General features: G+C 44.6%; 1 protein-coding gene across 2 annotated transcripts; it reads right to left on the bottom strand.

Moving 5' to 3' along the window:
* LOC121861520 (organic cation transporter protein-like) lies at nucleotides 1-26,507 on the bottom strand. Of its 2 annotated transcripts, XR_006088039.1 has the most exons (12): nucleotides 26,104-26,507; nucleotides 18,312-18,510; nucleotides 17,732-17,835; nucleotides 17,133-17,287; nucleotides 16,783-16,992; nucleotides 9,178-9,266; nucleotides 6,756-6,874; nucleotides 5,420-5,631; nucleotides 4,629-4,810; nucleotides 2,399-2,574; nucleotides 1,672-1,988; nucleotides 1-1,623 (listed from the first exon to the last, which is right to left on the bottom strand). XR_006088039.1 is itself a non-coding variant. In XM_042359332.1 (11 exons), the coding sequence occupies exons 1-11, from the start codon at nucleotides 26,307-26,309 to the stop codon at nucleotides 1,829-1,831; spliced, it is 1,812 nt and encodes a 603-aa protein (XP_042215266.1). In that variant the 5' UTR covers nucleotides 26,310-26,507; the 3' UTR covers nucleotides 1-1,828. The 2 variants fall into 2 exon arrangements, 1 of the variants encoding a protein (XP_042215266.1); XM_042359332.1 differs by having other exon boundaries at nucleotides 1-1,988.
* Nucleotides 26,508-27,103: the final 596 nt, after the last annotated feature.

The raw sequence follows: 27,103 nt of genomic DNA on the forward strand, positions 1-27,103 counted from the left end.
TACAGTGTTTAGAATTTGTTGGTTCTCTGCGTTTATTATGAAACCAAGGATTTGGAAGTACATTTTCTAGCGTGTCTGTGTTTTATTCCCAATCGAGCGACCACATTTCCACCCATCTTAACGAAAATTTCACAGGCGGCCGTCCGCCTTGTCCTAGACTAGGCACTTTTGTTCTCCGGTCACCACCAGACAAAGATCAAGATCACAGCTCACTGGAAAATCTGACTCTACTCTATGAGACTTTATTATTATTTATTGATCTTAATAAAGTTTCATAAGCGAAAGTTATCACTATTCCCCAGTAAATATTGTACTTAGTTGACCACCTAAGGTTAGGGCAGTTTCAACCAAACTTCGTGGGCGGCTATACTGCACTGTATTACAACACTAAGTGTGTCTTAAGTTCACAACAGTTGTAACACTTAGTGTGTCTCAAGTTCACGACAGTTGTAACACTTAGTGTGTCTCAAGTTCACAACAGTTGTAACACTTAGTGTGTCTCAAGTTCACGACAGTTGTAACACTTAGTGTGCCTCAAGTTCACGACAGTTGTAACACTTAGTGTGTCTCAAGTTCACGACAGTTGTAACACTTAGTGTGTCTCAAGTTCACAACAGTTGTAACACTTAGTGTGTCTCAAGTTCACGACAGTTGTAACACTTAGTGTGTCTCAAGTTCACGACAGTTGTAACACTTAGTGTGTCTCAAGTTCACGACAGTTGTAACACTTAGTGTGTCTCAAGTTCACGACAGTTGTAACACTTGTTGTGTCTCAAGTTCACGACAGTTGTAACACTTAGTGTGTCTCAAGTTCACGACAGTTGTAACACTTAGTGTGTCTCAAGTTCACGACAGTTGTAACACTTAGTGTGTCTCAAGTTCACGACAGTTGTAACACTTAGTGTGTCTCAAGTTCACGACAGTTGTAACACTTAGTGTGTCTCAAGTTCACGACAGTTGTAACACTTAGTGTGTCTCAAGTTCACGACAGTTGTAACACTTAGTGTGTCTCAAGTTCACGACAGTTGTAACACTTAGTGTGTCTCAAGTTCACGACAGTTGTAAGACTCAGTATGTCTTATGTTCACGACAATTGTATGACTCAGTATGTCTTAAGTTCACGACAATTGTAATACCGTACTTAATATGTCTTAAGGAGCAAAGGAGAACCAACAGAGTTAATAAAGTATTATATATATATCTAAATCACAATGTGATACTACCAAAATTCATATAATAATTATTTCGAGTTCGGACAACTTTGTACAGTATTCTGAAGTTAGTGTCTAGTTCAATGACAATATAAAATGTTGTTGGAAAGGGTCATGAAGTCGCCCTCACGTCTGACGCTTTCTGACCATGATAAGTCCTCACTCTTGTCCCTCCTGCTGTCTGCTGGTGGTGTCAGTCAACCACAGGTGAGTATAAGACCTTCCTGATGATGGTTGTAGTGGTGTCAACCACAGGTGAGTATAAGACCTTCCTGATGGTGGTTGTAGTGGTGTCAACCACAGGTGAGTATAAGACCTTCCTGATGATGGTTGTAGTGGTGTCAACCACAGGTGAGTATAAGACCTTCCTGATAATGGTTGTAGTGGTGTCAACCACAGGTGAGTATAAGACCTTCCTGATAATGGTTGTAGTGGTGTCAACCACAGGTGAGTATAAGACCTTCTTGGTGGTAGTGGCAGTGGTGTCAGTCAACCACAGGTGTGCATATATAAGACCTTCCTGATAATGGTGGCAGTCAACCACAGGTGCGTAGAAGACCTTCCTGGTGGTGGTGGTGGTGGTGGTGGTGATGGTGGTGGTGGTGGTGGTAGTGGTGTCAGTCAGCCATAGGGATATAGAGGACTTCCTTACGGTGCCTGATGAGGGTAGACCTGTAGGTCTCCCCACGGAGGGACGCCCTCAGCCGTGGTCGGTGCCTGATGAAGGACGGCTGTTGGCCGATCTCCCCCAGTGTCAGCGGCTGGCTGGATTTTTTACTGCAGGAGAACCAAACGAGTTAGTAGTAAAGTGAAGGAATTCCCGGGTCAGTAATATAAATGTTACATCATCATCACCAAGAGTAAGAGGTACCAAGATTATTTCACCTTAAAACTAGGTATAATTTAACACGCTCATATACACTCCTTACACACATCCTGCTACATATATACTATACACATAACGACCTTATAGCCCTATGAATGTAAATAAATGTCAGAGCATACACGTAACACATGCTGACATAAATATAAATATATTGTTATGAAAACTTACACATACACAAAATACGGCAATGCAGAAATTTTATTCATCCACATATACTTCTGTAACACATACGCAAACTCTCAACACATACATACATGTTTATATACACATACTTTTCTGACCCACTCCACCCTTCACTTACTCCTTTTCGATGCAGGGGAAGTAGAAGAAGGCCTGGTCCTTGCCGAAGTTTTCACCGTCAGCGAGGGTCTGAGGCAGGTCCCTGTGTAGGGTCTCTGGCAACAGCAGCGCCACCAGCCCTCCGATCACTGACGCCACCCCCAGCACCACCAGCGGGACCAAGGGATTGATCGTACCCTGGGAGAGGGCAAATATGAGTCAGGAGGTGGAGGGGGGCTTTTTTTTTTACGGGGATTAGCCCACCCGGGCACAGGTCACTGACCCACATTGGGGCCTGGGGGGCGAAAATGTAATAATAATAATATTAATAATAATAAATAATAGTTATAATAATTCATAATAAATAAAATTTATGATAAAACAAACAAAAATAAAATAATGATGATAATAATACAGTAACTGTAATAATAATAATAATAATATTAAGAATAAAGAACTATAAATACAAAAATGAAATAAAAGATCAAAAGTGAGAAGCGATATGTGTATGTTGTGTTGTCAATGGTAAGAGAAACAATTGAGACCCTGCAATTGCGTGTAAATGAAGCAGAAAGTCAGATCAGCAACCTGGGACTTGGTCACAATTTTCGTGATGCCATATGGCAGCAGGGTCTACCATTAGACAACACATTATGCTTCCAATATCTTCGCAAGCGGTAGTACCTCCCTGTTTGGTAGCTGCCTACTACCTACTACAAAATGTATCGCGATACAGACATTAGTCAGTTTAGTATTGAAGAAGATTATGTCAGTATGTATAAATGAAAGATTTTCAATGTTGTATAAAAACACAATTGGTTAATTCGGGCTCGTAGCCACGTTGGGGGAAGGAGGTTGAGGGGCAGTGCCATCTCCAAATTTTTCTGTGCCCCCGTCAGATCCTGCACATACTAACTGAGTACAGTATAGCTGTTTTATATGTACTGTACTTTACTTATTAACATTGCTCAATAGCGCATACGTGTTTACACCTAAATTTGGATGGGATAACATTTTGTAAATACCTTTCACTTCTTAATTTTTCCAAATTTTCTTTCACTCTAAAGATTATTTACCGACGTTACAGGGTAGATGTAGCAGCCGTTACGTTGTATTACGAATCATTGGTTAATACTGTACTATTCTTAGCTTACCATAGTGGCAAGTACAGTACTGTGATTGTAGTAGTTAGTTTTCAATTAAATAATTATGCAAATGGATCTCTAATATTATTTTTATTATAACTGCGAACATCTGGAGTACTGTCACCCCGTCTGGTCCCAGAGATATGCTAGGGACTGTCAGTTGGTTGAAAATGTTCAAAGGAGGGCCACCAGACTGGTGTCTGCACTTCGGCACCTCAGCTACCCTGAGAGATTGAAGCACCTGAACTTGCCTAGCTTATACTACAGACGGGCAAGGGGGGACCTAGTTGAGGTGTATAAGCATCTCAGGGGGCACTACTCAGTCGAGTGTCCTTACTTGGACCTGGCGGACGCTCGCCCCAAAAGGGGTCACAGCTCAAGATTGAAGAAGCCGCCGGTCCAGAAAACTGTGAGGGCAAACTTTTTCGGAGTGAGGGTTGTAAACTCTTGGAGCAATCTACCAGAAAGTGTTGGGACGGCACTGAGTGTGAGCTCTTTCTAGACAAGACTTGACCAACACTGGAGCGGGTTCAGGTACATTCAGGAGCCGGTGCATGCCCAGTACTTGCCAACAGTGCGTGACAGAGACGTGACCGATCGCCCGGGCGGCTAGCGAGCCGATCTTTTGGTGAATAGAATAAAAGAAAAGGAAAAGTAATCCGAGACGTGACCGATCGCCCAAGCGGCTAACGAGCCGATCCACGTGAAGAGGATAAAAGTAAAAAGTAAATGAAAATTATGATACTCTATGCTGTTGACAATAAGACACTAAAATAGATTTGTGTGTGTTAAATTAAGTAGTAAGGAATATATCATCTGTAAAAAATTAACAGTCTTTGTTCATGAACATGAGAGGAGCATAGAAATATATTCCAGACGGTTGTGCCAGCTGTTATATAATGGCAGGGTAATTTATAGATGCTGCTCGATGACCACACCCATTAGAGTTTTTTTTTGTGAGCTGGTTAACTATATTAATGACCAATTTAAGGAATAAAGTTTACTACTAAACTGACACTAACACAGTTATCCCATTAATGCCTAAATGATTAAATAAAACTGTATAAGTGTATCTAATGTACTATACTCATGAACCACTGTACCCACCAGATAAACGATGACGGGAGACAGTATAGTAGCAATGTAGCCAGTAATGTGGACGGCGGCGACTCCCTGTGCACGCACCACAGTCGGCAACAACTCTGCTGCGTACTGCAGCCCAATGTTATATGCGATGTTGACCAGCAGCCGCCCCAGCATAGCCAGCACCGCCACCGCCACCACGTTACCTGTGAACACGGTCACACTCACGATAAAGCGTAACCTTGGGTACGTTGGTGTGATTTACGGTATTTACAGTTTAGTATAGGGGAAATTTGGTAGTATTCCAGGTCGCTTCCTAAATATAGGAAGGTTCTGCAGACTAGCCATTTCGGGTAAGAGTGTGTATACAAAAACCAGGATAATGTTTCTAGGAAATTCGCACCTTGATTTCAGCGCACTGTAACTATAGAGATGGGAGTGCGTCTCTGGTTGTAATATAAGTCTCGGTGCTGTTTCAGCGTAATTGTAACTGCTAGGTGTTGGCACTATAAGTAACTAACGGTTCTTGAAGAATCCTGGACCAAATATATTGTATTTACTATTTTTACTGAGATGGATATATTTTTTGTATTCATAAAACAGCAACAATTGTCTACACCAAGTAATCAGTAACAACAACTATCCAAAGGCGGTAACCATCTACGCACATATCAACCACCTCCAACAACTAAACACAACAACCAATCATTGAAAGTAATCACTTACAGGGACCACACATAACCACTAACTTATAGTAAACACACAACAGCAACTATGCAACAGTCATCCACAACAGCCATTGAGATATGTGTGACCTGCGAAAGCAATGGTGAGGATGCTGAGGATGCCGGAGAGGATGAGGGTGCCACAGGCCAGCCAGCGCCGCCCCCACCTGTCCAGCGTCAGTACCAGGAAACTGTCCGCTGGCAACTCCGTCGCCGAGGCAATAGTAAACGTTACGAACACGTCCAGCTGAAGGTTGGACACGTTACGAGCGTGTCCATCGTACACCATGCTCAGCAGCATCCTGCAAGAGATAGAAAATACCTGTAAGAGGAGGACATGCATGTAGGGGGCACACTCGAGAGGTACTGTAGGAGACGGAAGTGTGTGTAGAACAAAACAAAATGGACAGGAAGAGTGATTTTTGTTTTGTTTTACGTGGAACATAAGAGTGTAGGAGAATAGGGGGTGGGGGGGGGGAAATATTATAGGATGCTACAACAGACATGCCTAAATAGGGTTTTATTTTACTTTCGGACACAGTGCGCCCCAAAGTTATAAACTACTGAAACATTTAAATCTCCCTATTCTGAGCATTTTGAACCCCATTTTTCCATTCGAAAATGGAAAATAGGGAAACATTATTGTTGGGGGGTCAGGGTGGAGCAAAAACGACAAATTTCCGACAAAAATGAAGGCCAGATTCGCTTAAAAAACACCAAAATACACTGGAAAAACATATTGGTTAACCCCCAGGGACTCATGTCCGAAAGTAAAATTTACAGAAAATAATGAGGAAGGAGACATATTTAAGGGAGATAAAATAGTCGTTTGTTGGAAAACGTACACAGGAAAACTAAATTGTGCAGAAATACTGTACTTGTGTGCAGGAGATACAGTAAATCGCACAAACATATTTCCGGTATCTCAATAGAATGTCCGGTCAGTCAGGGAGTTCGGTTATCACAGTATTGAGTGCCCTTAAACTTACACGACGACTAGATTAGCTGTAAAGATACGTGGACGATTCGATATCCTAATACAGGAATTAACAAGTAGTTTTGGATCTCCGATTGTAACCCTTCGATGATACACGGCGCTGGAAAGGAATAACTTAAACCTTCTAATAGACTCGGTAACCAAGTTAGAAATCTGCATCAAAAGAAATTAACTGAATATTAATGTTCTAATATAATTTTCTCGTGTTTAAAGTTATGAAGTTCTGAATTTGGCATCAGGTTGCTGCAGTGACTTTTACTTTTACTTTTATCCTCTTCACCACTGATCGACTCGTGAGGAATTATGAAGTTTAAAGGAATAATTAGATACTTTTGTTCCGGCAAGTGAACGGGAGGAGGGAAACATTGGGAGAGGGGGCCTTGTGGAGGGGGACTAGGTGGAGAGATGCCTGATTGGAGGAGAACTTACCAGACCACACAGATAGCGAAAGTGATGCGGCGGAGTCTCGGGGTTCTGAAGAGGTCGAGTAGTGAGGCAGAAGACTGCTCCACCATGGGAGTCTCCTCCAGCTCCAACTGGGAGCTTTTCTGTGGAAGGGAAGGAGAAGGGGCATGTGAGCAGCAACACGAGGAACATTATCATAAATGTGGCGAGTAAACAGCTACTGTATCTGAATCTTTAATCAACTGTTGCCTTTATGTTTTATATAAGACATGTTGAATAATACTTTTCTTTACAGAGTGAAATCAAAGTAAAGATCTAACATATAATTGTTCATAATCGTTAACAAATTATTTCATACATAATTTTGTTTAGCAGTACTATTCACCAATAATTATGTGTAAATTAGAAAGGAAATAAACACATTGCTATTACTTTTATCTTTTTCACCACTAATCGGCCCGTCAGCCGCGGGCGGTCGACCACTCCTCTGTCACGTACTGTTGGCAAGCACTGGGCATGCACTGGCTCCTGAATGTATCTGAACCTGCTCCAGTGTTGGTCAAGTCAAGTTTTGAAAGAGCTCACACGCGGTGCCGTCACTACACTCTCTGGCAGGTTTTCCAAGAGTTCACAATTCTTACTACGAAAAAGTTACCCTGACAGTTTTCTGGACTTGTGGCTTTTTTAACCTTAAGCTGTGACCCCTTGTGGGGCGAGCGTCCGCCAGCTCCAGGTATGGACACTTGACTGAGTAGTGCCCTCTGAGATGTTTATATTCCTCATTTAGGTTACCCCTTGCCCGTCTGTAGTATAAGCTAAAAACACAAGAATGGAGGAAACTACAGAGGGCCTATTGACCCATAAGGAAGCCCCGTTTACTTTTACTTTTATCCTCTTCACCACTGATCGGCTCGTTAGCCGCTTGGGCGATTGGTCACGTCTCTGTCGCGCACTGTTGGCAAGTACTAGTCATGTATTGGCTCTTTGTTTCGCACTGTTGGCAAGTACTGGGCATGCACCGGCTCCTAAATGTACCTGAACCTGCTCCAGTGTTGGTCAAGTCTGGTCTTGAAAGAACTCACACTCGGTGCCGTCACAACACTTTCTGGCAGATTGCTCCAAGATTTCTCAACTCTCACTCCGAAAAAGTTTGCCCTCACAGTTTTCTGGATTTGCGACTTCTTCAATCTTGAGCTGTGACTCCTTGTGGGGCGAGCGTCCGCCAGCTCCAAGCACTACTCGACTGAGTAGTGCCCCTTGAGACGCTTATACACCTCAATTAGGTCGCCCCTTGCCCGTCTGTAGTATAAGCTACACCCACCCCTATCGCTCATATATCCGTCTAACTTATATTTGAAGCTACCTAGCGTGTTCGAGTTAAAGATAAAGTTCGGTAACTTGTTCCAATCATCCACTATTTTATTTCCAAACCAGTGTTTACCTATCTCGCGCCTAAATCTAAACGTATCTAATTTAAAATCATTGCTACGAGTTCTCTCATCATGGTTGGATAGTTTGAATACCTTTGTTATACTGTATCACCTTTGTTTAACCCTGCCTTCCATTTATACACCTCGATCATCTCGCTAGGCAGTTGAAGGCGCTCTAATATCTCTGGACAACTGAAGTGTCGTAGTGCTGGCACCAGTCTGGTGACACTCCTTTGGACATTTTCAACCAACCGACAGTCTCTAGCATATCTCGGGGACCATACGGGGTGACAGTACTCCAGATTGGGTTGCACCTCACTCTTCTTATCAGACCTAATAGTTTAGTTGCTTGATTCAACTTTTTCTCACAATGAGCCGAGAACTTCAGTTCACTGTCAACGTACACACCCAGATCCTTTCTACATTCGGTCTCTATTAATGCAGTTTCTTCGTCCCGTTTGGACATGTGATACGCTTCCTTACCGTTGGTACGACCCAGGTGCGTCCTCTTTCACTTCGTGACATTGAATCTTAGCAACCATTTCTTCGACCACTCTTGAAGCTCAAAGAGATCTTTCTGCAGCTCTTCACAGTCTGTTTGGTTCTTAATTCCCCTGAATAACTTGGCATCATCCGTAAACATTTGTATGGGGGAGTGTATAGCTTCTGGCATGTCATTTATGAAACAAACAAACAACAACGGATTCAGTACACTGCCCTGTGGTACCCCGCTTTTCACGGGTATACATGATAATTTTTTACCATTAATCACCACACACTGTTTGCGATCATGCAGAAAGTCTCCTATCCACGCTATAGAACACTTCCCCGAATCCCGTACCCTTCCAGTTTAATTCTCAGCCTTTCATGGGGTACATTAACAAGCTTGAACAGTGTCCGCACCTCTCTCGTGGCTGTAATGTATATAGTTCTGTAGGATTATAAGAAGACACGGAGGTAAATACAATATATACAGTATATATAAGGCATGAATAAGGTAGGCGCGCGCGTCTCACCTGGAGGTCATGCAGCACCTGGTCAGGGATGGTGCGTCCGTTCACCTTGGCGATCTTCTTAAGGATCTCTATCGTCTCCTCTACACGGCCTGCCGAAAGTACGATATTGTCACTTGAATTACTGGATGACATCACCATGTAAAACAAAAGTAATTAGGAAACTGACAACTCTGAGAGAAGGCCAACTAATAGATAATTTCGTTTTGAATACGTAAGTAATGTGTTAAATTCTTTGTATACAAGATGTGACGTGGTAGTTCATTGATCCTGACTACTGTTTGTGTAGTTTTCATTCTAATTATTTGTACATGTATGAGTATCTCTGTTCCTGTGCAGCTGTTTTTGTATTGCAGTATTACCATGTTAATTCATCAATTAACATTTAAACACAAGTGTTGTCATACAGAGTAAGACCGCTCGGAGATAAACTAACAAACAGAAATGCAACACACACACACATACTCGTACTCTATAGAGCAGTGATTCTCAAACTGGGGTCCGCGAAAAGTTTTTGAGAAATAGTGCGTTTAATGTTTGTGAGAGATTTGGCGACTCCAATTCGCAGGATATTTTGGATTTGGGTTAAAATAAACAAATGCTTTGGACTATGATTTATTCTTTGATTATTGACAATATTTGTATGCGTCATGGTATATAAGGGGTTCTTGGTTGAAAAAAGTTTGAGAACCCCTGATCTAGAGGACATACTGTAATAGTACTGGATATAGTGAATATAATAAAAGAAAAGACGAAATTTGAAATTTTACTTCCGAGATTTTGTGTGTGTGTGTGTGTGTGTGTGTGTGTGTGTGTGTGTGCGCGCGCATTTAGTGTGTAAGGCAAACCCCGTTATTCATAGCCTCGGTATTCGTAACCCCGTTTATCCGCAATCAATTTATTGTTACCCATTTCCACTATTCGCAATGGTTGCCCCGTTATTGTTCCCAAATTCTTACTAGCAAAAATTTTGAGCCACTAACCTCAACAAGTGAACCACAGCCTTCAACCAGTGAACCACAGCCTTCAACACGTGAACCACAGCCTTCAACAAGTGAACCACAGCCTTCAACCAGTGAACCACCTTCAACCAGTGAACCACAGCCTTCAACCAGTGAACCACAGCCTTCAACCAGTGAACCACAGCCTTCAACAAGTGAACCACAGCCTTCAACAAGTGAACCACAGCCTTCAACAAGTGAACTGAACCAACAAGTGAACCACAGCCTTCAACAAGTGAACCACAGCCTTCAACAAGTGAACCACAGCCTTCAACAAGTGAACCACAGCCTTCAACAAGTGAACCACAGCCTTCAACAAGTGAACCACCTTCAACAAGTGAACCACAGCCTTCAACAAGTGAACCACAGCCTTCAACAAGTGAACCACAGCCTTCAACAAGTGAGCCACAGCCTTCAACAAGTGAACCACAGCCTTCAACAAGTGAACCACAGCCTTCAACAAGTGAACCACAGCCTTCAACAAGTGAACCACAGCCTTCAACAAGTGAACCACAGCCTTCAACAAGTGAACCACAGCCTTCAACAAGTGAACCATAGCCTTCAACAAGTGAACCACAGCCTTCAACAAGTGAACCACAGCCTTCAACAAGTGAACCACAGCCTGAACCACAGCCTCAACAAGTGAACCACAGCCTTCAACAAGTGAACCACAGCCTTCAACAAGTGAACCACAGCCTTCAACAAGTGAACCACAGCCTTCAACAAGTGAACCACAGCCTTCAACAAGTGAACCACAGCCTTCAACAAGTGAACCACATCTTCAACAAGTGAACCACAGCCTCAACAAGTGAACCACAGCCTTCAACAAGTGAACTACAGCCTTCACCAAGTGAACTACAGCCTTCAACAAGTGAACCACAGCCTTCAACAAGTGAACCACAGCCTTCAACAAGTGAACTACAGCCTTCAACAAGTGAACCACAGCCTTCAACAAGTGAACCACAGCCTTCAACAAGTGAACCACAGCCATCAACAGGTGAACCACAGCCTTCAACAGGTGAACCACAGCTCAACAAGTGAACCACAGCCTTCAACCAGTGAACCACAGCCTTCAACCAGTGAACCACAGCCTTCAACAGGTGAACCACAGCCTTCAGCCAGTGAACCACAGCCTTCAACCAGTGAACCACAGCCTTCAACCAGTGAACCACAGCCTTCAACAGGTGAACCACAGCCTTCAACAGGTGAACCACAGCCTTCAACAAGTGAACCACAGCCTTCAACCAGTGAACCACAGCCTTCAACCAGTGAACCACAGCCTTCAACAAGTGAACCACAGCCTTCAACAAGTGATCCACAGCCTTCAACAAGTGAACTACACAGCTTCAACAAGTGAACCACAGCCTTCAACAAGTGAACCACAACCTTCAACAAGGAACCACAGCCTTCAACCAGTGCGAACCACAGCCTTCAACAAGTGAACCACAGCCTTCAACAAGTGAAACTTACAGCCTTCAACCAGTGAACCATTAGCCTTCAACAAGTGAACCACATTAGCCTTCAACCAGTGAACCACAGCCTTCAACAAGTGAACCATAGCCTTCAACAAGGAACCACAGCTCTCAACAAGTGAACCAGCCTTCAAATCCAGTGAACCACAGCCTTCAACCAGTGAACCACAGAAAGCTCAACCAGTGAACCACAGTTTCTCAACCAGTGAACCACAGCCTTCAACCAGTGAACCACAGCTTCAACAAGGAACCACAGCTCAACAAGTGAACCACAGCCTTCAACCAGTGAACCACAGCCTTCAACAAGTGAACCACAGCCTTCAACCACAGTGAACCACAGCTTCAAATAAGTGAACCACAGCCTCAACAAGGAACCAATAACCTTCAACAAGTGAACCACAGCCTTCAACCAGTGAACCACAGCTCTCAACAAGGAACCACAGCCTTCAACAAGTGAACCAGCTCAACACAAGTGAACCACAGCCTTCAACCAGTGAACCACAGCCTTCAACCAGTGAATCACAGCCTTCAACAAGTGAACCACAGCCTTCAACAAGGAACTACAGCCCAAACCAGTGAACCACAGCCTTCAACCAGAACCAGCCAACAAGTGAACCACAGCCTTCAACAAGGCGAACCACAGCCTCTAACCAGTGAACCACAGCCCTCAACCAGTGAACCACATAGCCTTCAACCAGTGAACCAATACAGCCTTCAACCAGTGAACCACAGCCTTCAACAAGTGAACCACAGCTCTTCAACCAGTGAACTACAGCCTTCAACCAGTGAACCACAGCCTTCAACCAGTGAACCACAGCCTTCAACAAGAACCATTGTGCCTTCCAACAAGTGAACCACAGCCTTCAACCAGAACCACAGCTCAACCAGAACCACAGCCTTCAACAAGTGAACCACAGCCTTCAACAAGTGAACCACAGCCTTCAACAAGTGAACCACAGCCTCAACCAGTGAACCACAGCCCTCAACCAGTGAACCACAGCCTTCAACAAGTGAACCACAGCTCTTCAACATGAACCACAGCCTTCAACAAGTGAACCACAGCCTTCAACCAGAACCACAGCCTTCAACAAGTGAAATCAATAGCCTTCAACAAGGAATTACAGCCTTCACCAGTGAACCACAGCTCAACCAGTGAACCACAGCCTTCAACCAGGAACTAGCCAGCCTTCCAACCAGTGAACCACAGCCTTCCAACAAGGAACCACAGCCTCAACAAGTGAACCACAGCCTTCAACAAGTGAACCACAGCCTTCCAACCAGTAGAACCACAGCCTTCAACAAGTGAACTACTAAGCTCTCCAACCAGTGAACCACAGCTCTCAACAAGTGAACCACAGCCTTCAACAAGTGAACACAGCCCAACACTCAAGGAACACAGCCTTCAACCAGTGAACCATAGCCTCAACAAGTGAACCACAGCCTTCAACCAGTGAACCACAGCCTCTCAACAAAGTGAACCATAGCTCACCAAGTGATCCACAGCCTCCAACAAGTGAACCACAGCCTTCAACAAGTGAACCACAGCCTTCAACAAGTGAACCACACAACTCAACAAGTGAACCACAGCCTCACAACCAGTGAACCATAGCCTTCAACAAGTGAACCACAGCTTCAACAAGTGAACCACAGCCTTCAACCAGTGAACCACAGCCTTCAACAAGGAACCACATAGCCCAACCAGTGAACCACAGCCTTCCAACAAGTGAACCACAGCATCTCAACAAGGAACCACAGCCTTCCAACAAGTGAACCACAGCTCAACCAGTGAACCACAGCTTCAACCAGTGAACCACAGCTTCAACCAGTGAACCACAGCCTTCAACCAGTGAACCACAGCCTTCAACCAGTGAACCACAGCTCAACAAGGAACCCATAGCCTTCAACAAGTGAACCACAGCTCCTCTGGGGTCCAGTGAACCAGCCTTCAACAAGTGAACTACAAACAAACCAGTGAACCACAGCCTTCAACAAGTGAACTACAGCCTCAGTTAAGTGAACCACAACCTCAACAAGGAACCACAGCCTCAACCAGTGAACCACAGCCTTCAACAAGGAACCACAGCCTTCAACAAGGAACCACACAGCCTCTCAACAAGGAACCAAGAAGTCGCAACCAGTGAACCACAGCCTTCAACCACAGTGAATCACAGCCTTCAACAGTGAACCACAGCTCTCAACAAGTGAACCACAGCCTTCAACCAGTGAACTACAGCCTTCAACCAGTAGAACCACAGCCTCTTCAACAAGGAACCATTAGCCTTCAAATAAGAACCACAGCCTTCAACCAGTGAACCACAGCTTCAACCAGTGAACCACAGCCTTCAACCAGTGAACCACAGCCTCAACCAGTGAACCACAGCCTTCAACAAGTGAACCACAGCCTTCCAACCAGTGAACTACAGCCTTCAACCAGTGAACCACAGCTCAACCAGTGAACCATAGCCTTCAACAAGTGAACCACAGCCTTCAACAAGTGAACCACAGCCTTCAACCAGTGAACACAGCTTCAACCAGTGAACCACAGCCTTCAACAACAAGGAACCACAGCTCAACAAAGTGAACCACAGCCTTCAACAAGTGAACTACAGCTCTTCAACCAGTGAACCACAGCCTTCAACCAGTGAACCACAGCCTTCAACAAGTGAACCACAGCCTTCAACAAGTGAACTACTAGCCTTCAAATCAGTGAACCACAGCCTTCAACCAGTGAACCATACAGCCTTCAACAAGTGAACCACAGCCTTCAAATAAGTGAACCACAGCCTTCACCAGTGAACCACAGCCTTCCAACCAGTGAACCACAGCCTTCAACCAGTGAACCACACAGCCTTCAAACCAGTGAAATCACAGCCTTCAACAAGTGAACCACAGCCTTCAACAAGTGAACCACAGCCTTCAACAAGTGAACCACAGCCTCAACCAGTGAACCACAGCCAACAAGTGAACCACAGCCTTCAACCAGTGAACCACAGTTTCAACAAGGAACCACAGCCTTCAACAAGTGAACCACAGCTCAAATCCAGTGAACCACAGCCTCAACAAGTGAACCACAGCCTTCAACAAGTGAACTACAGCCTTCAACAAGTGAACTATTACAGCCTTCAACAACAAGTGAACCATTAAGCCTTCAACAACAAGGAACCACAGCCTTCTCAACAAGTGAACCACAGCCTTCAACAAGTGAACCACAGCTCAACAAGTGAACCATACAGCCTTCAACCAGTGAATCCAGCCTCAACAAGTGAACCATGGTGCCTCAACAAGGAACCACACAGCCTTCATCAAGTGAACCACAGCCTCAACAAGTGAACTATAGCCTCCAACCAGGAACCACAGCCTTCCAACCAGTGTGAAAGAGCCTTCAACAAGTGAACCACAGCCTTCAACAAGTGAACCACAGCCTTCCAACAAGTGAACCACAGCCTCTTCAACAAGTGAACCACAGCCTTCAACAACAAGTGAACCACAGCCTTCAACAAGTGAACTAATAGCCCAACCAGTGAACCACAGCCTTCAACCAGTGAACCACAGCCTTCAACAAGTGAACCACAGCCTCAACAAGTGAACCACAGCCTTCAACCAGTGAACCACAGCTCTCTCATCAAGGAACCACAGCTCTTCAACAAGTGAACCATTGTGCCTTCAACCAGGAACTACAGTCAACCAGTGAACCACAGCCTTCAACAAGTGAACCACAGCCCTCTCACCGAAGTGAACCACAGCCTCAACAAGTGAACCACAGCCTTCAACCAGTGAACCACAGCCTTTCAACCAGTGAACCACAGCTCAACCAGTGAACCACAGCCTTCAACCAAGGAACCACAGCCTCTAACCAGTGAACCAGCCTTCAACCAGTGAACCACAGCCTTCAACAAGTGAACCACAGCCTTCAACAAGTGAACCACAGCCTTCAACAAGGAACCATAGCCTTCAAATAAGTGAACCACAGCTCAACAAGTGAACTGCCACAGCCTTCAACAAGTGAACCACTGCCTTCAACAGGTGATGATGGAGAGTGAGGTGGCTGACGACCCTGGCAGTGAGGAGAGTGAGGTGGCTGACGACCCTGGTAGTGAGGAGAGTGAGGTGGCTGACGACCCTGGTAGTGAGGAGAGTGAGGTGGCTGACGACCCTGGCAGTGATGAGAGTGAGGTGGCTGACGACCCTGGCAGTGATGAGAGTGAGGTGGCTGACGACCCTGGTAGTGAGGAGAGTGAGGTGGCTGACGACCCTGGTAGTGAGGAGAGTGAGGTGGCTGACGACCCTGGCAGTGATGAGAGTGAGGTGGCTGACGACCCTGGCAGTGATGATGAGAGTGAGGTGGCTGATGACCCTGGCAGTGATGAGAGTGAGGTGGCTGACGACCCTGGCAGTGATGATGAGAGGAGGTGGTTGACGACCCTGGCTGTGATGATGAGTGAGGTGGCTGACGACCCTGGCAGTGAGGAGAGTGAGGTCGCTGACGACCCTGGCAGTGATGACGAGAGTGAGGTGGCTGACGACCCTGGCAGTGATGATGAGAGTGAGGTGGTTGACGACCCTGGCTGTGATGATGAGAGTGAGGTGGCTGACGACCCTGGCAGTGATGATGAGAGTGAGGTGGCTGACGACCCCAGCCTCCCCTCACCCCAGTAAACCTTCACCCTCTCCCCTAATGCCAACTTCAGCAAGCAAGCAACACAGCACATCAGAGGTAAATTAACAGTCTACGTTTAAAACTTACCTCACACACCTACGCACATAAACATTCTAACACTCACACTCAAACATGTAAAGTATACTCTACTTGTAAACGTATACGCCTAATAAACTCAAAGTGTTTGTTATTGGTGTTTATTTGATAGTATGCTCTTGTTTATTTATTTTGTTCCATATGTATTGAGTAAAACAAGTGTTTAAATCTGACGGCCGTGACCACCCCGGTGCCCGTATCCCCCTATTTACATTATTTCATATGGGAGAAATTGCTCAGATACTCGCAATTTCGATATTCTCAACGAGTTTCATGCCCGTAACCTTTGCGATAAGTGAGGCAGCCCTGGGTATTTCCCTTGTGTTCGATCAGTGTGTACAAAGTATCTGCACATGATGATTACTAAGCAGAAGTCACTCACTTTGGGAGAGGAGCCAGCGGGCACTCTCAGGCAGGACCCAGAAGGCGAAGCAGCCGAAAATCATAGGTGTGCAGGAGAGTGCGGTGAAGAGGCGCCAGTTCCCCGCCGCTACCGCCAGCCAGGGCAGCGCCACCGTGCCCGCCGTGAAGAACAACGCGATGGACATGTTGGCTATCAGGGTCCTCCGCCTGGGTCCCACGTACTCCAGCACTGGCGATTACAAGAGTGTATGTGTGTGAGGTACAGTAGGGGCCACAATGTGCAGGAGGGCCATAAGGGTGCATGGGTGAGGTACACTACAGGAGGGCTTCAAGGTACATGAGAGAAGAGTCAGAAGGTGGTATACTCACCTAAGACGTACATCATGACGAAGATATTGTCGAAGGCAAACCCGGCGAGAAACCTGTAGAGAAGGAAGTCCCCCAGAGAGGTGGACAGGGCCGTCAGCAGGGAGGTGGCCGCCCCAACAAAGTTAGTCGCCACCAACACCGGTACACGCCCGTACCTGCCACCAGGGATACAAGTTTCTCTCTATCAATATATTTTGATGAAGTAACTGTTGATACAAAATAAAATAAACAGATAATTTTCATTTTCAGCATAATGGTTCCTTGAAATCTATAAACTGGTGTACTTCAGTTTTCAGCATTACCTCTTGAATACAGTAAGTTTGACTACAATAACCAGGCAGTACATTAGTTTATTTCCCCTGCATGATAGCTTGACCCCTTGATTACGATAATGTATCTCTATTAATGGAGTTTCATTTTTTCTAGTTAAATAATAACGAAATCATCATCATCAAAGTGTTCTTCGTCATCATCAAAGGGCTAATCATGGTCTTAAAGGGTTAAACCATCATTGTCAAGGATTAAACCATGATCTCTAAAGGGTTAAATAAATAAAAACGACCAACATACCACCAGTACCAGTCACGATTGAGACTCACCTGTCAGCCGCCCAGCCACTAAGAAGACCACCAAATATGGCACCCAGGAAGAACACAGACTGTGCCAGGGTGCCATACCACTCCCGGTCACACACCCACGAATACTGTCAACACAACCAATCAAATCAAATACGTAAACATAATTAGCTGGCCAGTTGTCAATGACATAAACGACATTTTAATTATAACTGCGAACCCATAAACTTTTATTATTCATTAAGTTTATTTATAAATGTTATATGCCGTCACACATCATAGCCATTTAGGATCACCTCGGCTTATTTCAGGAGTGACCATCCTAACCTAACCCCCACCAGGTAGCGTCGTTACGGAGATTAATCTTCAGATGAAATAAGCTGGGGCGAAGCTTCAGGCAGTCCTAGAACCCGTAGCTTTAAATACAAATTTACAGAACTAAGAATGCATCTTCGTAATGAATGACGTCATTACCTTGAATAACTGCCGTGACATATTACAATCACAGTATAATAAGACAGAAAAGATTACCGCATTGTTATTCTTCCATACAATAAGCTTATAAATAACATGGCATAAGATGTGTCCTTGAGAGTCGTCTTACCTCCGAGACAATAGTGTGAAAGTATCTTATGGAAGACATATCGTACTCCCACGTCTGGCAGTCCCGCACTGGCCAGGAGGCGTTGGCTGACGTCACGCCCTCCCGCAGCAGTTTACTGTAGTCTACATCGTACATCTGACAGCTATTCCACTTCTCCTTGCCCTGGGAGTCGAAGGTGACAGGAATGCTGAGCTGTCGTCTGGCAAGAGAAATTGAAGTTTATTCAGTAAGAACGTCGTACAAGCCCATACTGGCCAAGGGTATAGAATCCTTGAACTGGCAAAAGTTTGGATTGGAGTAAGTTCTCTGTTGCTGCAAAAAAAGTAGCAACGGGAGAAATGAATGACCTCTGCGATTTTACCCAGACGATGCATGTTTCAAGTTCAATTTATCATTTCACCATTTATCAGCTTACTAGCCGTTCGGGCGGTTGGATTTTTATTTATTACTTTGTTATAAACTTTATTGTCCAGTGTTAGTACAAGAGGAAAACAGAATACAGTACCCGGGGGAAACTTGTTATGTTTGATGGTGATAATAACCATTTAAGAGTACTTTCCCAAAGAGCTTTGAAGATTAAACAAAAATGTTTATTAGTAAGTAAAGCTTGAGTAGAACTGTTCAATTAATGTTTTTTTTTCTAAAGCATATTTATTCTTAGATTGTTACCTGCCCTGGTTACTGAGGAATAGATTAAATAGAATAAAATATTATTATAAATCTACTCAGGGTGAGTCAAAAGTCTCCATACGTAGGCAATATGGTTACTTTATTATGTAATCACTTGTAAGTCGCAAAATATGCCCTTTGTGGGCACCATTACACTGAACTCTTTCAAGAACAGACTTGACCAACACTGGAGCAGGTTCAGGTACATTTAGGAGCCGGTGCATGCCCAGTACTTGCCAACAGTGCGTGACAGAGACGTGACCGATCGCCCGGGCGGCTAGCGAGCCGATCAGTGGTGAAGAGGATAACAGTAAAAGAATGCACATACGGGGGCGCTGGTGGGAGAGCGGTACAGCTCTTGCCTCGAAAGCGAGATGTCACGGGTTCGATTCCCGGGCCGGTGGAAAGTTGTTCGGACACACTTGTCAGCCCCTTGGTTCAGGGAAAGTTGTTGGAGCTTCCAATAACTTGCTGACAAAAACCTATGACCCTTCAGGCTTCTACGCCCTTAACTCATGAGACATAAAGGCAAGCATGAACTTGGCATGTTTCCCAGTTGGGCACTGTAGGCGCTTCTGCGCTTCACCTTGCACAGGATGTAAGGGGGTGCCCAATACAAAAAAAAAAGCGCATACGGATGCGTTCCTCCCACTCATGGCGAACGCGCGTTAACAAGTCTGGTGTTATGCGCGCACACGCATCACGAATGCGTTCTTTTAGGTGGGCCGTTTTTTTTGTATCTTCACCCGGTACACCATGGACTTCAAGTGCCCCACACAAGTAAAAAGCACGATGGGGCGCCACCCTATTCCGCCGCGTTGTAGAAATTTCCGACTCTTGTTTATCGAACACGCTGATTGGTTCAAATCCGGTACGTCGTCTGTTAATCGGTAAATTGATGACGTAGTCGGTAAGCCATGACGTCACTGCTCCGACTGTCGGTAAATTACCGACTTTAGGAAATATGCTTTTTCATGGCTAAAATACCATATAGAATACACAGAAATAAATTGTAGATGTATTTAATTACCTTACCTACATTTTACTAGCGATATTTTAACAGAATTATATTCTGCCGAGTCACATACGAAGCGATATCGATACCATGTTTACAATGTGTAAAATAAGGTCATGTATATATTTCTTGTGCTTAGTTATGCTTCTAAATGTTTATATATTTGTATTTTTTTGTGTATTGTCAAAATAAAATTGTTGGAATGTTTTGGTTATTTTTGTATTCAGTATTATCGAAAAGTAATACAAATTACAATTGATAAAATACAAATCTAATGTGATCTCATATAACACTCTGAATGGTGCATAATGCAGTGTTTATTATTCAGTAATTTATAAAACTAATGACAGGAACAATGAAATTCACTGAGTATGAGGACTACTCTAATACTGTATAACTACTGTGTGGGGTATGAGATGTTTGGTTCACACTCAGGATGGGTGGAGAAAGGAAACTCACAATGTGCTCTCTATATACATGTTGTATTGGATGTACAATGCAGCTTGGTGCTGGGAAGGCAGCATGGTTACAAGCGTGATGTAGAGAGAGCTGGTTGGTGAGGACGCTCAGAGAAGGACAGCTTGTGGGTCGCCATGCTCGCCAGCGGGAGAGAGGACCGCCAGGCAGGCGGAGGAGCGAGGACCGCCAGGCAGGCGGAGGAGGTGTTGCTGGCTGGTTGGTGTAGGTAGAAGGAGAGGCAGATCACCACGAGGTCAGGTCTTAAATAGCGGGGGTAGGCGTGGCTTAGCAGTTGACCCCCGCTCCGTGGTGTATGGCGGCGCTGGTTGACCTAGACCACGAGGCATACACTGGGGAATTGGTGGGGTCGGCTAGGCAGCGACAAACAGCGTTTGTAGGGGAGAATTCCACTACAATACTCCCCCTTCCCTCCAGGCTGTGTAGGAGACTTGTTGTCTGCAGGGTTGCATAGCACATGTGAGGCAGAACGGGCGGTGCGTGCCTCATGTGAGACAACGGCGATGGCGTGGATGAGCCGGTCGCTGGGGACAACTGTCTAGATACACAATATCTGTGGGAGTAGAGAGGGAGAATAAGGGTGTGTGGAGGCGATGAATGTTGTGCTTCCCTCACGGCAGGTACAGAGTCGTCAGATGCGCCTGCTGGGGTGTGTGGGCCTGGGTCAGGAGCAGGGGCTGCGTCAGCAGAAGCGGATGAGGGCTCGTGACAGCAGCTGGGTCCACGACAGCAGCAGGGTGCAGGACATTAGCAGGGAGTACCTGCGGTGTAGAGACAGTAGCTGTAGAGCCGATGAGAGCTGCTTCTGGGTGGATAAGCCAGTCTTCCATGTTGCTTGAAGACTGGGAGCGTGATCAGTTTCTCCTCCATCCTGTGTGAGTGCGAATCTCCGGGAGTCACCATTTGTGGGGTATGAGATTGTTTGGTTCACACTCAGGATGGAATGGAGAAAGGAAACTCACAATGTGCTCTCTATATACATGTTGTATTGGATGTACAATGCAGCTTGGTGCTGGGAAGGCAGCATGGTTACAAGCGTGATGTAGAGAGAGCTGGTTGGTGAGGACGCTCAGAGAAGGACAGCTTGTGGGTCGCCATGCTCGCCAGCGGGAGAGAGGACCGCCAGGCAGGCGGAGGAGGAGCGAGGCCGCCAGGCAGCGGCGGAGGAGGTGTTGCTGGCTGGTTGGTGTAGGTAGAAGGAGAGGCAGATCACCACGAGGTCAGGTCTTAAATAGCGGGGGTAGGCGTGGCTTAGCAGTTGACCCCCGCTCCGTGGTGTATGGCGGCGCTGGTTGACCTAGACCACGAGGCATACACTGGGGAATTGGTGGGGTCGGCTAGGCAGCGACAAACAGCGTTTGTAGGGGAGAATTCCACTACAACTGTATCTGGGATCTTCGTTACCCCTCACCACACATTCTATTATAGAAAATAGTAATATTACGTCATGTTCTCGCAACCAATCACAACGCGAGCAGTTGAACCAATTAGCGTGTTCGGTAAACAAGAGTCGGAATTTCCGCGTGCGCTAATGGCTGGATCAGCAGTTTCCGGCTCACTGGATTGGCCGCCGTGGTCCCGTGGAGTGGCCCTCAGAGGTCCCCAGACTTCACCCCTTTGATGGTCACTTGAAGGACATGATTGCATAATAAAGTGATCATATTGCCTATGTATGGGGACTTTTGACTCACCCTGTAGTATAATCAGATTATGATGGCAAAAGTAACAATCACTTAGGTTATTTAAGTCCCTGAAATAGCTACTTTGATTCTGTAGAGACTTACACAGCCACCAAGGCTCATTCTTACGTCTGATGTTGCTGCGTAGATTCATCGTGCAAATCGGAGACAATTAGTAAGCAAAATCTGAAGCCAAGAAAACAAACCATTACCGGTAAGCAGTGTCTATAGATGCGTCAAGTCTACAAACAAATCCAACGAATTTAATTAAACCCGAAACAAGACTGATCTGATAAACAAGTACCTTCTATATAAACAATAATAACCCAAACAACTAAACAGGCTAAACCAATTATATTCAGTCGTCAGTCCTAAACAAGCTAAAAGTTTACAACAATCTAGACTCTAGAGGAAGTTCACAACAAACTCACAAATTTGTATTATTTTACCTAAGGACATAGCGCTCCCGAAAGTTATAATGAACTGAAACATTTAGATCTCCCTATTCTGAACATTTTGAACCCCCATATATACCAGACGGAAATGGATAATAGCGACACAGTTGAATTTAATTGATTTTACTCAGTTTTCAGTCTTGGGCTGCGTGAGATGTTATCGGCGCATCACGCATGCGCAATATTGACTGACGTCCTCCAGTCGTGACCAATGATGTATCGATATCATCACGCGATTTTTTTTTCGACCAATCACATTTGATTTTTTTCAAAGGAAGCATACTGAGTACGATTTTAATTTCATTGACCAGTCTCACAATGGCCGTGGTGGGGCTTAGTTGACATTTGTGCTCTTACGATTATTTTAAAGTTTATTGCTGAGTTTTACGAGAAAGACGATCATTCTATCCAATTCTTACGTATCCCTGGTCCTTCCACTTCTAACTAAGGTATTGTACTTTCAGACATGGCGCGTCCCAAAGTTTTAAACTACTGAAACATTTTTTTTATTTTTTACATTTAGGTTAGTTTAAGCTAGGCCTACCGGGGGCATAACCCCCGGCTAGGGGTTAGGTTAGATGACTCGTTTTCGTTCTCTCCCCCACCCAAAAACCCCGCTTTCCCAGGCTCTCCCCCATTATCGTTGGGAGGGGGACAAAAACGAGCTATTTCCGTCAAAAATGAAGGTCAAATTCGTTTAAAACACTAAAATACAATGGGAAAACCTATTGGTCAACCCCAAGGGACTCATGTCCTAAAGTAAAAATTTACCCACAAATTAGTAAGGATAAAATTATATATATATATATATATAGTCAGGTCCCTACTGTTGACCATTGTATGCCTCCACTGTCTGTAAAAACAGTATTCCTGCATTGTCTATATATACACGCTGATCGCTTATTCGCTGTGAATATGCATGATAATTTTGCTGAAGAAACAGTATATATGTCTATCCATCTATCATCATTTGACGTGATCAATACTGAAGAGAGACGACGTATATAGTGGGCTGGAGCTACTATAGGAGATAATTATGAACTATCTATAGTTTGTTCATCAGGAAAATGTTGCACTCAGCCCCGCCCAGCAAAAGCCATGTGGTTATGTGATTGGATAATGTGGCCGTATCCTCTGTGGAAGCCAAATTTAGCCAATCTACAGCACTTCAAAACTATTTGTTTTCTAACTGGACAATACGAGAGAAGGGGGGGGGGGGACTATTTGACGTTTTTATAATGAACAGACTAGATACTGCTTACCCTGGGAGAGAGTGTATGTACTGTATGTGTGCGTGGTAAGATACAGGCCACGCTAGCACCGGGAAATACCTTAAACTCCACCTGTGACAACACCTGTTTGGGTAAAAGAAATTATAAACACGTCAACCACAACGTTTATCGTAGCAATTTACATAATAATAATAATAATAATAATAATAATAATAATAATAATAATAATAATAATAATAATAATAATAATAATAACAAATTAATAAATATAAGGCTAAAAACTCTTCTACTTGAGAGATTAGAACGCCAAAACTGCCTAGCTTATACTATAGACGGGCAAGCCCATTGAAGTTTATAAACAATTCAGAGGGTACTGCTCGGTCGAGTGTCCATGAGCTGACGGACGCCCGCCCCACAAAGGGTCAGAACTCAAGATTGAAGGAGTCACTAAGTCCAGAAAAATTGTGAGGGCAAACCTCGGAATGTTAATTGTAAATTTTTGGAACAATCTACCAGAGGGTGTTGTGACGGCACCGAGTGTGAGCTCTTTCAAAAGACTTGACCAACACTGGCGCAGGTACAGTGCGTAACAGAGGCCAAGTTATTTCGGGAATTAAGAACCAAGCAAACTGTGAAGAGCTGCAGAAGGATCTCTGTGAGCTTCAAGAATGATCGAAGAAATGGCTGCTAAGATTCAATGTCACGAAGTGTAAGAGGCTGCACCTGGGACGTACCAGCGGTAAGGAGGCAAATCATGTGTCCCAACGGGACGAAGAAACTGCATTGAGACTGAATGTGAAAAGGACATAGGTGTGTATGTTGACAATGAACTGAAGTTTTCGGACCATTGTGAGAAAAAGGTAAATCGAGCAACTAAATTATCATGTCTTATAAGAAGGTCGTTCAGATAATCTTGACGATCTTCAAGAGCGAGGTGCTTCCCTGTCTGGAGTACTGTCACCCCGTCTGGTCCCCGAAATATGCTAGGTAATGTCAGTTGATTGAAAATGTTCAAAGGAGGGCCACCAGTCTGGTGCCTGCACTTCGGCACCTCACCTACCCCGAGAGATAGAGCGCCTGCACTTGCCTAGCTTATACTACAGACGGGTAAGGGGGGACCTAGTTGAGGTGTATAAACATCTCAAAGGGCACTACTTATTGGAGTGTCCTAACGAGCTGGCGGACGCTCGCCCCACAAGGGGTCACAGCTCAAGGTTGAAGAAGCAGCAAGTCCAGAAAACTATGAGGGCTAACTTTTTCGGAGTTAGAGTTATGAACTCTTGGAACAATCTGCCAGAGAGTGATGTGACGGCACCGAGTGTGAGCTCTTTCAAGACCAGACTTGGCAAGCACTGGAACAGGTTCAGATACATTCAGGAACCAGTGCATGCCCAGTACTTGCCAACAGTACGTAACAGAGACGTGACCTATCGCCCAAGCGGCTTACGAGTCGATCAGTGGTGAAGAAGAATAAATGTAAAAGAGACGTGAGCAACCGCCAAAGCGGCTAATGAGCCGATCAGTGGGGAAGAAGATAAAAGTATAAGTTATGTGTTGTAATAATCTTAGCCCGACAGACGCTTGATCGTAAAGCATTAATTACAAACAGTATATTCCTTTGTACGGTGTGGTGTCGAGAGTAAATGCAACTGAGGGTGCTATGAGAAGTAAACTTACTTTCTGATTATCAGTTAAACTTCTTACGAATTATATATGATTACGGAGATAAAGGATATTTTCAACACATGTGATGTGAACGGCATTGAAGCAAGATGGAAGACATGCACTGGTGACGTAAAATAACGGCAAAATCATATACAAAAAATTGAGGTATAAGTACAAATACTCACTAGATACCGACAGATGCCGAGAGAACTTATTAACAAGCGCTGTAGACTGACAAGTTGAAAACACTTCTCATTAACACGCGCTGTACAGGTAAACTGACATGCTTAGAGAACTTGACATTCACAAGACTATGGACCGACTGATATAGAGAGCTTCACACAAACAAATAACAGTATAAACATACACAGAGATTGAAAAAACGAGGAAGCAAAAACTTTCCTCAACACAAGTCGGATCACCATGTGTATGTATGATGTTAGGTATTACCATTTCGTCCTTACGTCAATCCTTTTCCTTTTGTTCCCTTCAACTCTTACTTTGCCTTCAATTTAGAGTTATATAGGACCTTTTCCTCTTATATTCCCTGACCCAGGCACCCCCTCACCCTGTGAATGAGATGTGTCCTGTCAATCTTACCGAAGTTCAAGGGTTATGTTAGCCTCCTGGAGTTGAGGAACGGCGCACCAGTGTTCGGGCGGGATGGTGATAAAGAACTGCACGAAGTAGATGAACACCACGTTGAGGCAGAAGGGTGCCAGGCCTAGGAACAGCAGCCACTGGTACTTGCCGAACTCTCCAACATGAGGTAAGACGTCGTCGAAGTCCAGACATTCCTCTTGCATCCTCACCGATACACGTGGCGAGACGGCCTCACCCACACCACAAAACACGCCTCTAACTTAATAAGATAATATGCACCTTGAAATTTCAATCACGTCACATGAGATATCTTCATAAATTATTGTACCGATAACAACTGGGGGATAGGCGCGTCCTTGGGTGAGGCATGAACCGTAGCCGTGAGGCGTTACAGTAGGTGTGTGAGTACCAGGGAGCCGGAGCTCTCTCTCGGAAACTTTCTGTGTTCTTCAGGGATTCCCTAATTTTAACATCCGCAACTTATTTAGATTTTTTTTCTTTTTACGGATGCAGTTCGCTCTCCTTAGTACATTATAAATATTTAGTGGGAAAACGGAAGCGTAGACCCAACAATATAAAATTAATTTAAAAATTCAAGTTCATTTTTATTTCCATTTACTTCCTGTGTGTCGATTTACTATTACTCAACATGTGAACAAACATACGATGCAAAATAATTATGACTTTATGTTCTGCTGGAGGTGGTGGTGGCGGATGTACTAGTGTACTTGTTGACACTGGTACTGTGTCTAGTAGTACTTGTTGACACTGGTGCTGTCTAGTAGTACTTGTTGACACTGGTACTGTGTCTAGTAGTACTTGTTGATACTGGTGCTGTCTAGTAGTACTTGTTGACACTGGTACTGTGTCTAGTAGTACTTGTTGATACTGGTGCTGTCTAGTAGTACTTGTTGACACTGGTACTGTGTCTAGTAGTACTTGTTGATACTGGTGCTGTCTAGTAGTACTTGTTGACACTGGTACTGTGTCTAGTAGT

The sequence above is a fragment of the Homarus americanus genome, unplaced genomic scaffold (assembly GCF_018991925.1).
Source record: "Homarus americanus isolate GMGI-L3 unplaced genomic scaffold, GMGI_Hamer_2.0 scaffold24260, whole genome shotgun sequence".
Lineage (NCBI taxonomy): Eukaryota > Metazoa > Arthropoda > Malacostraca > Decapoda > Nephropidae > Homarus > Homarus americanus.